This window comes from Seriola lalandi, unplaced genomic scaffold, assembly GCF_002814215.2.
Source record: "Seriola lalandi dorsalis isolate HSWRI2012SDOR001 ecotype SW California unplaced genomic scaffold, Sedor1 jcf7180002054426, whole genome shotgun sequence".
Taxonomy (NCBI): Eukaryota; Metazoa; Chordata; class Actinopteri; order Carangiformes; family Carangidae; genus Seriola; species Seriola lalandi.
In genome coordinates this window covers 10,795-23,412 of record NW_019524979.1, presented here as the reverse complement: position 1 = coordinate 23,412, position 12,618 = coordinate 10,795, and the positions used below count along the sequence as shown (strand labels likewise).

The 12,618-nt window shown below is 37.7% G+C and overlaps 1 protein-coding gene and 1 long non-coding RNA gene across 3 annotated transcripts; one reads left to right on the top strand and one right to left on the bottom strand.

Moving 5' to 3' along the window:
- Positions 1-2,200: 2,200 nt before the first annotated feature.
- LOC147818863 (ubiquitin carboxyl-terminal hydrolase 46-like) lies at positions 2,201-6,225 on the bottom strand. The gene is made up of 15 exons (XM_087175229.1): positions 6,196-6,225; positions 6,027-6,067; positions 5,478-5,556; positions 5,286-5,320; positions 4,972-5,038; positions 4,662-4,864; positions 4,372-4,503; positions 4,135-4,258; positions 3,882-4,033; positions 3,532-3,634; positions 3,255-3,331; positions 2,954-3,062; positions 2,781-2,841; positions 2,484-2,641; positions 2,201-2,221 (listed from the first exon to the last, which is right to left on the bottom strand). Exons 1-15 carry the CDS (start codon positions 6,223-6,225, stop codon positions 2,201-2,203), a joined length of 1,392 nt encoding a protein of 463 aa, XP_087031355.1.
- A 3,401-nt stretch (positions 6,226-9,626) lies between these two features.
- Positions 9,627-11,966, top strand: LOC111658179 (uncharacterized). 2 transcript variants are annotated; one of them, XR_015437517.1, is made up of 4 exons: positions 9,627-9,748; positions 10,341-10,426; positions 10,518-10,626; positions 11,397-11,966. It is a non-coding gene; the product is annotated as an uncharacterized LOC111658179 (long non-coding RNA). The 2 variants fall into 2 exon arrangements; XR_002760979.2 differs by having other exon boundaries at positions 9,629-9,748; positions 10,344-10,426.
- Positions 11,967-12,618: the final 652 nt, after the last annotated feature.

Genomic DNA, 12,618 nt, shown 5'->3' with positions numbered 1-12,618 from the left:
TCCACAGACTACATCCTACAATACAAAGACACTCTCACTACTCCCCGGTCCGTTTCAGACCGGCTTTCTATCACAACACAGAAACAGCCCACCTCAAAGTCACCTACGACTTCCTCTCATCAGATTCTGGACACCTCAAAACCTCATCCCCCTGGCCCTCACAGCAGCTTTCAACACCATCAACCAACTATGGGGTGCCGAATGTAAAAATTCGGTTACAATTTTGATATATACTCGTCAGTGGCTGTGTGAGCTGAGGCTGCTGCAAGGGGGCGTGGACCAGAGCGCTGGTGTGGGTTATTTGCTTATTTTCTGAACATTTAGCTTTACACTTGGAGACCCATTTAGATTTAGATTTAACATTTAGATTTGGGTTTGATTTAGATTTAGATTTAGAATTAATATCTACATTTAACATTTAAATTTAGATTGATTTGATATTTACATTTAGATTTAGCATTAAGAATTAGAATAAATATTTGATTTAATATTTCAATTTAGATTTGATATTTACATTTAGATTTAGCATTTAGATTTAGAATTAATATATACATTTAACATTTCAATTTAGATTTGATATTTACATAGAATTAATATTTAGATTCAATATTTAACTTTTAGATAACATGATGTTTTACATGAATTTCTGTCTCAAATGAGAGCAAAACTAGCTAAATGTGAGGAAAGTCAGTAACCAAGTGTAACCAAATTTTTACATTCGGCACCCCATACACACCATTCTGCTCTCCCGCCTTCAATCCTCCCTCAACATTAACGGTGCAGCCCCTCATGGGTAAGGTCACATCTCACAGACAGACAAAGGGAACGACAGAGACTTTTCCATAGCTGCCCCCTGTCTCTGGAACTCTCTCCCCAACACATCAGAGACTGCACCGAATTGTCCACATTCAAATCCCTAATCAAAACTTACCCTTTCAGAGGTTGTATCAGCTGTTTCTGTGTTGTATACTTTTAGTATGTTTCTATGATTTATTTTAAAATCATGTAGAGCGTCTTTGTGTACCATGAAAAGCGCTATATTAATAATATATATAATAGCTCAAACTCAGCATGATAAAACAGAGGTTCTCTTCATTAGCACCAAAAGCACCAAACCCGACAGTTTCTCTTTACATATCGACAATGTCACAGTTCTTCCTTCACCCCAGGTTCAGAGTTTGGTTGTCATCCTTGACACCACCTTACACCTTTGCTCTTTGTTATTTAAAACATATGAAGTCTTGCAACCTACTGGGGCTTCCTGGGGGCTCACCTGGTAGAGCATGTACCACTTAGGCTCAGTCCTTACTGCAGGGACCATTTGCTGACATGCAGCAAAGGACCTGTGGCCCTTTGCTGCATGTTATCCCCCCTCTCTCCCCACCTTTCCTGTCACACTCTCACTGTCCCTATCCGAATAAAGGCAAAAAACTGCCCAAATAAATAACTTTTAAAAAAAAGTCTTGCAACCTCCTGCCTGTCTCACTGCCATGGGGTTAAAGGCTTCAGCTGTGTTGCCCCTCAACTCTGGAACCACAAGGAATCTGTAATATTATTTGTCTTCCTGGTTTCAAATCCCACCTCAAAGCACAACTATTCAAACTTGCCTACTAGCTACTGTATTCTATGCCTTGCAAGTTTTGCAATTACTAAATAGCCCACGTTAGCATTAACAGCTGTACTTACCAGTCTTGCCAAGAGCTTCAGCCAAGATTGGATTTAAGAAAAGAGGTTATAATACGCCGTCTGAGTGACGCTACTTCTTCATGTTAGACTGGACATTACAGTGACTTGGTACCGAAAAGTGACGTAACAATCCAGCCAGACCGGGGCAAGCTGGTTAGTATGCTAACTTCTATCTCCTAGAAGATAATATAGAAATAGAAGCTATGTAATCTACCAAATTTGTTCTTCCCCAGAGAGCAAGCCATGGAATTGAAATCCAATTTAAAGCCAATTAGAATTTGGATCACTGCTCACAAGAGCTGTGATTTGTGGCGACTGTGGCAAGGAAAAACTTCCTGTAAAAGGAAGAAACCTTGGGAGGATCCTGGCTCTCTGGGGGGGGCCCGTCCTCCTGAGGGCTGGCGATCTTTCCGCTCCTCCTGGCAACAGGACATGCTCATCATCCATCTGCCCAAGGATGTGGTCTTCATCCATCTTTCTCTCTGGGTGTACTGGTCTGATCTCTCCATCTCAGTCATCCATCTTCACCCAAACTCTGAAATGAGAGGCAGAGAAATTAGCCACCTACCTTTCCACGGCTCATTCCGTGGATGTTGTTCTGTGGACTTGTTGTTTCAGGGATCAAGATGACTGATGATGGTGTCCAGTCTTCTGGAGGAGCGTCCCGCCGTCTATTCCTTAAAACAGAAGAAAATAAACTCAACTGTAATTTGTCTGAAATGTAAAAGAGAGCAGTGTTTGTGTTGTGTCTGCCACATCATCTCCATGATGTGTTTGACTTCAGTTTGTCTTCTTACCTGTCTTTGGTAAAACAGGATATAGGAAGTTCTTTGCCGGTGGTCACAGACAGAGGCACCACTTGTCTCAGTGACCACTGCATCATTGTAGGTGAACCACCGATCAGTCGGGTCTCTCTGGCCGACATCTGGATCCACCCCGTCACAGATGTAGTGTCCTAACAAGAGAGCAAACATTGTTAAATGGTTTGTCTTATGAAGGTGTTTTTCATCTAAATGATAGAGGCCATAGTGATTTAGTGTATATCATTGTTACTTAGAAATGTGAGTTTAAGGAAAATTAATGGATTATCTTACCTGTTGTTGCTGTGGGGCCGATATGGTTGACGGTGCTAACCAAACTGTAGCAGCCACCACCCTGAGAAGGACCACAATTGAAAAGTTAGTACGCACATAGTCCTAACATTTACTCATATCAGCCCCAGTCAAATTACCTGATAAACAATAGTTCCTAATAGTTTTTTTTTTACCTTCTTGGATGACACCACAACTTCTCTGGAAAGGACGATGGGGTCATGGTCTTTTATAAGCTGGTATGTTGGAGAATACTTGAAGCGCTTCACGTGTAAGACGAGCACTCTGTAGACAGACAGAAAAGATATGAGAAAAAGATAAAAATGTGGCGTAACAAATTGTTACTATTTGTATTTTTCATCATAAATACTCCTTAGAGTAGTTTGCCCAGTTTGATATCGATGGGTGAACCATGTATCATCACTGTGCACTGTGGTCAGGAGTTTGGTCACGCAAGATGGATTTGATGTCACTCACCTTGGCAGATTGATGAATGATGATTGCTGGCCTGACACGGTACCACCGCACTTGCATAAATACTCCAACTCCGTTTCCTGCAGAACGGCACAAAACCAACATATTTTCAGTACTATACTGGATTTACATACACAACAACAAACAGCTACACATCCATACACATACTGACGCAAGTAGCGATAAGTGGTGGTTGAAATGTGTCAGTGTTTTCCACATCATATCATCACATTATATCAGTGGGTTCTAATGTGAACGAATGAGGAGAGATGTTTCTTACCTTCTGGTAATCTTCGATCATTTCATGTACTGTTCCTCCTCCGGGTATCATGTCCAAGGATAAGTTTGTGAAATCCTCCTCTCTAGCAGATCCTGTTCCGCAACTACACATTGAATAGATAATACAGTTATAATATAGCTGCAGAGGTCATGATGATGCTGATGCTTAACTGAATAGTTAATGATCAATTCACCAAAATTACAAAAGATTGTTTTTTGTGTTTTTGAAAAAGAAAGAACTTCAACTGCAAGAAAGTCAAGTAGTGGTTGCTGAAAGGAATATTTAACTTATCCTGACATACTGCAAGAGATGATGAATGTGTGTGTGATGTTCGTAAGTGTGTAGTTTACCTCTTGCACTTCCTGGTGTTTAGCATTTTAAACACCATGTTATTCTCCACCGGACAGCTGTAGGTCGTGCCATTGCTGGCAGCCAGCACCTGCAGCTCTTGGCCCAAGGACCTGATCTGGTGCAGCACGGACGTGAGGAACTCATGAGCATCCTGTAAATATACATGCACACAATTGTACAGAGAGGTTTAAACACCAAGGAGAAACTATCAGGAAGTGGTGAAACAACAAAAAATGAAACCTGCTTACGCACTTTCTGAGTAAGATCTTCAAATTCACTGTCCCTAAGCGACACCACCTTCTTGAATGCAGCAAGAACGCGGAGTTTTTGACGAGCATTACTGGAGAAATGGGACTCTTTTATATCTATTAATGATCTAGAGAGGGTCGAGGGGAGGGGTTAGAGTCATTGTCCATGACATTAAATGTTGTGGTGTTCGGGATACAACTTAAGGATAAAATTTGTTCTTTTGTCTGAAGGGTGCTGTACCTTATGATTGATGCGTTTGGGCTCAGACTCAAAACCTGCTGCTGTTGACTAATGTCTCTGATAAAGCATACCAGTGTCAGGAGGCTCTGCAGGCAGGAGTTCATATAGCAGATCTGCACTGGGTTGGGAAACCTGACACAAAAAATGTACAAGTCAAACACATCTCAATATCAGCAATTCTTCAACGATATGTCCACAGACTGGAGCTCATTTTCTCCCTTGACTTTGATTTGGTTCATGCCTCTACAGCCTTGTTTCTAGTGTGTGTATGGACATGCAGATGTACTTACCCAAGACAGCTCATCTGCTTATATCTGGGGGTCTTAATGGGGGCCACTGTAACTTCCTTCTTTCTCTTAAGTTGGTCTTTAGGAACATTGTTCTGTTTTGGCTGTTCCTCCTTCTTGGTGTGGTGTTTAGGTGTTTTAGGTTTGGAGTGGCACTCCTCCTTCGGCTTTTGTTCTTCAGGGATGGGTCCAACCTTACATCTCTTCTGTTGGGGTAAACAAATACTGTGGTTGGATCATGCAAAGATACATTCATCAATTAATAAATATCTGGTTGAAATTGAGCGATGCACTTTATGTCAAACATACGTACCTTCCAAAACATCCACCAACGTGGCTTCTTCACCTCCTTTGATTTTTTGCCATCTGAGGTGGTGACGCTGGTGACAAAGACAAACGATGTGTGTTATCTCATTAGGAACTGAATGATTGGCTGGAGAGAACACTTACAGAGATAAATCAGTTTCTAGGCACTGCCTACAAAATACCAAATACAGCCTTGTATTGACACTAGCAGGATAAAAGTTCTAACTCCCCAAATTTATGGGATTCTCTAAGGCACACAATGTCCCAGCTGACAAAGGGGCTGAAGGATTAAAGACATGTAACCAGGAGAAGTGTTCTTACCTTTGTTTGTTGTCTTTAGGAAGATTTTCCTTTTTCTGTATGGAAGAAACCAAAAACACACAAAAAAAAGCAATAGAATTAGAATAAAATGTCAAATATCGCTGATGGTGTTTACAACTTACAAGTTCAAATATAATTCTTACTAACTACTTAAATTTGTTTAATATGAAACCATGACACTGTCAAACATACCAAGGGGCGCCCGAAGAGTCGATACCTCCACGGTTGCCTTTCATCTTTCTTCTTGGTGACTGCGTCGATGGCAGTGGCACTGGTGATAAGAGAAGAGAAAGACAGTTGGTTTTTCTGTAGTTTAAATCACAGATAGGGATCATTACGAGAAATAAATCCCTCTGTAGCTGAATTCAGCATCGTATTAACTACAACAGGTTTTATGTCTTTCAGCTTGAGTCCAACTCATATCTCAAGTCTCTGAGAGTCTCAAGTGAAGTCCTTTAATACGAGCCCAAGACAAGTCTCAAGTTTTTGTAGGAAAATCATTCTTACATTCAAAGCTGTGTTAGTAGTATTTGTATATGTGTGAAACGTTATTATTATTGAATACAGCAATTTTCATTGTTCCTATAGAAGCAATTTACACACACATGGCTTTCTCTCAGCACTTTGTGTAAAATTATTCACCACAGTGAATAAGAAAGGTAATGAACCTGACTATGGAGATGAAGAAATAGTCAGGAAAATGGTAATGAACTTCCTTACCTGCTCTGAGAGCTGTTGAGCTGCTTGAGCTCATCTGCCACATCTATAACTGCTGTTGATTCCTGTACACAGTAAAATATATAAACAACATTAAAATTAATGGAAACATAATGTGTCTTCACAGCTGATATAAACTGGTGTCACAGAAAAAGAAATTACAGAAAATGTGTAGTGTATCTAGAAAACAAACCTTTCCACAACAGGAAAATAAACGATACATCTTTAAAAGTTTTGTCAATGTTAAACTTGAGCTATCAAACTTGAACTGTCAAACTTAAACTGTCAAACTGGAGCTGTCGAACTGAAAGTAAACTACTCGTGTCTCTCTGTTGTGTCAACTGCTGAATGATTTGTTGTACGATCAGTTGCAGAGAAATTCTGTATGTGACATGCAGTAATGACACTTCTAGAATGTTACTATGATGTCATATTATCACTGTGTGTCATTCAAATTAGAGTGTAAACATGGTATCAATGTATTTATGTTTTAAAACTGATGATCTTAAAAGCCAAAAACTAAACATACACAAAATTTCAACAAAACGAAGTTTATTCATCTTCAAAGGCCTAATTGCAACCTGGTGCTTCAGCCATTTAAAAAACATGTCTAAATTAACTATGTAAATGTAGAAACGCATTTGGATATTATAACCATATGATATATATGGTTATAAAAACTAATCCATAATACATGCGATGGTTGACAACATTCATAACTGAGATCTTCTGCCTATTTATTGTTTACAGGGGTCAAACACATTGAGAATTCTTCTCTAGGCTGAAAGGGAACATAGTGCAGTGCAGGCACATGCTTCAGTGAACTCAAGTGCTACAGTTCTTACAGTATTTTGCTTGTTTAACTAAAGCTGTCAAATGTGGAGTAGAAAGTACAATATTTCCCCCTGAATTGCAGTGGAGTTATTTATAAAGTAAATCAGCTACAGCTTGTCCAACTGATTTGTTTATCAATGTCATATAACATTTTATTATGAAAATCCTATCAGCAGCAGCCTGACAACACAGAGACAAGAGACAGGTGAACTCTGTTGACCTAGTAAATTATCTTACCATAAGTTCAGGGGCTGAATAAAAAATATATACAAGAGTAAGTTGTTTTGACATAATTCAAAAACCTGATTCTTACAGTAAACTGCAGTATATATATAAAACATGCTGCAGTATAAACTATTGACAAATTAACTGCTAACAAAAAGAACTACAGTGGTTTATTTTTTCCCTAATCTTTGAGTTGATGAATTATTCCTTGGCAGTCTTGCTATAAAACACGTTAATACGTTGAATAAACATAGTCTTTGAAATTGCAACTTAAAATTTTAAGACAAATAATATTGCTTCAAAGTGTCTTTTCAAATCACATCTCTCCTTATGAAGCTTGTGAAAACACTTTCAGTCATTTAAAAACTAAACTCTCTAACAGTGTTGTAGTCTGCATGAACATTAAACACTGAACGCAAATAAACACAGACAAGAAATATTATCAAAAATAATCAAGTGGTTCTCTAACATAAGCTGTTGTACAGTATGTGTGTATTTATAAGGAACGTATGAGGGAACAGCTCTAAGGAGTGAATGAGTGGCCAAGTGACCTGAAAAAAAGTGTGGATAAGAGACTAACAGTGTGTGTGAGGGTGAGTGTGTGAACTGACTTATATAGAGTCTCACTCAAAGTCCTTCATTTGACTGGAGGCACATGGGTTGACTGATGCCATCTTTTTCTCAGTGACCTTCCCCATTTTCCAAGTCTTTGACCCATCCAGCCTTGACCCATCCAGCCTTGATGCCTGAGTGTGTATTAAGAGTTGGTGGGGAAAAAGGAAAGTGTACTTATTGAGATAATAATATAAATCTGTTACAGCACATTATCTTGCATCAGCACCACTGTCCTTTAATACCTTAGCTGTCGGTGATGCTACATTTGATCATTTTTTTAGGTGTTGGTTACCTGTAAATCAATAAAGTATTTAAATCCAATGCTGATTTCCTCAAAATCATGGTGCAGATTAAGTATTAGTTTGTTTTGCCTTGATTAAAGTCAAAAAGCTTCCTTAACACGCTCCAGTAATCAGATGTTTTAGGCAGCTTGTATGTAACCTGTGACTGCTGTGAGCACACAGTACCAGCTGAAGGATGTAAGCATCTAACCTTTGAATGAATTCCCGTGTGGATGCAGCTTCATCTTGGGACTGAAGATTGAGGCTGTAGTGAGTAGAAAAGACTGTGGCGAGCGAGGTGCCCTCACAAATGGTGTGCCCCTCAATGCTGATCATGAGGTGGCGAATACAGCTTCCTGGTGTTTCACCTGAAGTTTGACAAAGAAAAAAAAACATTGACATTGTCACACTGCAAAATGATGAGTGCCAGGGAAACTGAAATCTTTTTACCCATTCACAGATGAGTCCGTGTTGAACAGCCACATTATGTCTGCTCTGTTCAGTGTAATAATACTGGAAGTAACAACTGATGACAGTTTACCTAGCTGGCTAACATTAGCAAACAACCTCCCGGTCAATTCAGTAAAGTAAACGTTATCTAAATAAAATCAGCAGCTTCCTTTAGAGACTTGCACTTGTTGATGTAAACAGAAAGTACGGATGAAAAATGAAACTCACCCTGTAGTTTGGAGGATCAGGATCAGAGTCCAGCTCCTCTTTCTGTCACACGGTGAAACTGCCAGTGAAACGGTTGATAAAAAAGTTACCGTTACAGCGTTACCAACGTTTTCAGATTACAACAGCGATTCTTTTCCCGCTTAGCAACTGCACAGAGCTGTACTTCGAAGTAGCTAACGTTAGCTGACAAAGTAAACACTGTTTGCTTGTGTTTGTGTAAGCTCAGACTCTAATTTCAAATTACTTAAATTTAATTCAAGTCCAATGATCTTTACATTCACTCTGAATACAGTTCTACATTTTAGCGAAATAATCATAAACATAAAGATAAGTCAAGAGGATATCTTGGGCTTTAGTAAAATAGCTTGTTTTTTTTTGATGGCATTTTACTAAATAATCAATACAACTTGATAGGAAATGTGCTGTATTTTGCCTATGCTAACAAGCACTCACTTATCCATTTGAAGGATGAAAATAGATGAAAAAATATCAAACTGCATTGTCCAGTCCAACCTGTCTTACTCTGTTTTCCCAAAATGCATTGCAAAAAATATTGTAAATTACCGTTTTCTTTCCTCCAAGCAATAAAGCTGTAAAATACCGATAAAAATGTACAGCAATTTACTGCATTTAAAGATAACAGAATTAACAGTAAAATAAGTATTTGTTCTGTAATTTTATTGAGATTTGTTTGTTCATTTACAAAAATCACGTGGAATTACGGAAGTTTTCACAACAAAAATGTTGAATAAATGTGTTTTTGTCGATGTATAACATGTATAGGCAGTGGTATAACTATCATTGAGATTTTTCAGATGTTTTCCCCATTATACTTTTAAGGTAAAGTCAATGTTCGGAAAGCGGGTTGTGATAAATATATGCATTTTAAATTTGAGCACACACCCTGGACAGAAAGGCGCCTTATTCAAATACTAAAGTTTGAATCTTTGCCGTCCAATCAGAGCATTGCACTCGGCTCCGCCTCCTCGAGCTCCGGGACAGTTGTGTGTGTGAGCTAAGTTACAGTCTCTGCTCTCCTCCATAAGTCCGTCGGCTAACTTGCTCCTCCAAAGCTTTCTGTCTTCGGCTGCCAGGGAAAGGTAGTTTAACAAGGTAAAAAAAAATTATGAGTGGAATTATTTAGATTATGTTGTTTATGTGAAATTATGTAGATTATGTGTTTTCAATTACTGCTAGCTAACGTTGACCGTGAAGGGCAAACTGATAAGCATTTTAGCTGTGTCCAGATACGTTACCGTTAGGCTAACGTTAGCTCTAAGGTAACTTACAGCTGGTTCTGCCGTTGGTTGTTAGGTTCATAGACTGTAACATTATCAGCCGGTCTGTGGACAATCTTTTTTTCTCCAACATTTGGCGGCCACAGTTGCTGCAGAGGTTGAAATTTGCCGTGGAAGTCAATGTTACTCTTCCGGCTATTACAGACTCCCGCGTTTTTCTCCTATTTGAAGTGACATCGCCTGTGTTGTGGCTGTTGAGTGTTTTGAGAAAAACGCGGTGCCTGATTTTGCATGCCAGAACATACTATATTTCAGGCCAAAGTATCATATTTACCTTAGTTAAGTTATACTGTTCATTTGTTGATGATTATAATGTTATGGCTGTTTGACCAGTGTTAAAAGATGTACTCCTGTTGCATTCGTGGAACATCTGTTCAGTCAGTAAATGCATCTGTTGTGCTGTCCAGCAGGATGAGCCAAATATGTCCAGTGGCCCTGAAGTCCTGAAGTTGAGTGGTCCTCAGCTGAATCCTCGACATTATTACTTTTCTAGGTAAGATATACAACTCTAGAAAAAGTAAATGATGACTACATTGTGACTAAATAAATACATTTTTAAAACTTTTTCTTTTTTCACGTGTTAGGACATTGAGCTTGGCCCATTTTAAAGCTACCAAGTTCACCGCAGTGTTGTCCTGGTGTTGGTAGATCCATGAGCCTTCGTGTGGATCTGTTTCTGTCGGCACATTTCTGGTGAGTAACTCCATACAAACACAAATTCATACACACTTCCAGTAAATGTTGACTTAAGTGTTGTACACAGAACTGCAAAGCACAGTATTCCCGCCTTGAACAGGCTGTGTAAAAAGGAGCTTAACATTAACACTAGTTAGTTGTGTGGATCCGCATTAACCTCGGCGGATTGGGTGGGTTGAGATCAAAAAATGAACATTTTGATTAATAACAGATGGATGGATGTTAAAATGAGAAACATAGTAATTCAATTCTCTAAAATTTTGTACATTATGTTTTGTTGACATGCAAATTATATAGGCACTGGGAGTTTATTCGAAAACTAGATTTTATTTGGCTACCTTATCATCTGACTACGTGTTAGGTTATATTGTGGGGATGACATTGGTGCTTTCACAAAATATTTACACAATGAGATTTTTGATAAATAATCATCAGTAATGACTAAGTGTGTAAAGGAAATAATATTAATAAAATAATAAAATAGTCTGGTAAGTTCAGAAAATCATATCACTTTACTGTAATGCAGCCAGAGACAAAAGACAACATCATAATATCCATATATTTCCCAGTCCTAAGCCGACACTACTGGTTTTTATTTGAATTATTTTGGTGCTGTGAGATACCCTATACCGTTATCTTCAAAAATTCTAAAAATATTGTGATATAAATTTTAATAAATATTTCTCATCACAACTTTAGTTTCAATGAAACAACTTTTGATCATATAATAATTGTTATCTCTGCTCTCTCCCTGATGCTGGTGTTAGGTCAATTACTGCAACTCACTCCATCAAACCTGTTGAAACCCTTCATGTCCATATACAGTAACATTTGCTGCGCCCTTGCTGCTCCCTTGCATCAACAGCTACAGGACAGGAGGAGGCAGCACCTTGGAAACATCTTGACTAATAAAGGACACTTTTATGACAATGGACCTTTCAAAACCTTGGACTTCTATCGCCCTATGGACTGTAGTAGTAAGCCAGGGTATATCTGGGTTATACAACTCACATATATAACCCAAACCGCCTGTTCAACATCAGTAATCTTAACCATCAAGATGATCTGTAAGTATCATACTGAGCATGTATTTTTATTTAAAAAAAAAAAAAAACTTGTTTAATGTTCACAATCTTTTTGGTCATTAAAGTATTACATCCAACTTTTGCCTTGTATGTATGTCTTTGGGTTTTTACCAAAACAGGCTAAGATACTGTTAATAAAATACTTTTTTAACATGAAAGGTATGTTAAATATGCAAGAAATCTATATAAAATTACATGTAAAAACCAAAAATTTACAGTAGATTGTTGCAATTTTAAACCCCTACCGAGGTTTTCAACAGTTTTCTGACATTTTTTGAAAGAGAAATCAAATGTTTTTATGTGTGGTATATTATTTTATTACATCAAATATGAGTTAATATACAAGTTTTTTTTATGTAATTATGTAATAAAAATCAATTAATAACAGTACCTTTCTGCGATTTTAACCCTCATTATTTGTATTATAACAATGTTAGACCTTATTTATAGGTAATTTCATTGTTTTTATACGGGTAAATGGTCTTTATTAAACATTAAAAAGCCCAAGAAATACAGAAAATCTTTATTTATATTATATATATAACTATCTAATTTTTATGAGAGAGTTATTTTACATAATTTTCCATTATTTTTCTGGTGCCCCAGCTGCCGGAATATTACCAGTTTTTGAAAGGTTTTTTTTCTTTACAGTGATTGGAGAATAAAAATACTTAAATGCTAAAATATTAATAAAAATTTGAATGCAGCTGTTCACAAGAACCACTGTTGCCTTTTAATTATAAGCTTTCAAATTACAGTTAAATTTGTATATTATTAACCATTAGATGCATAGACCATTGGAACCTAAACTCTTCCATAAGTGTCTCAAAAATGACCCATAATATAATCAGGGTGTTTGTGTAATTGTAAGGAAATGCTATTTTTAAATACATATTTGAATTGC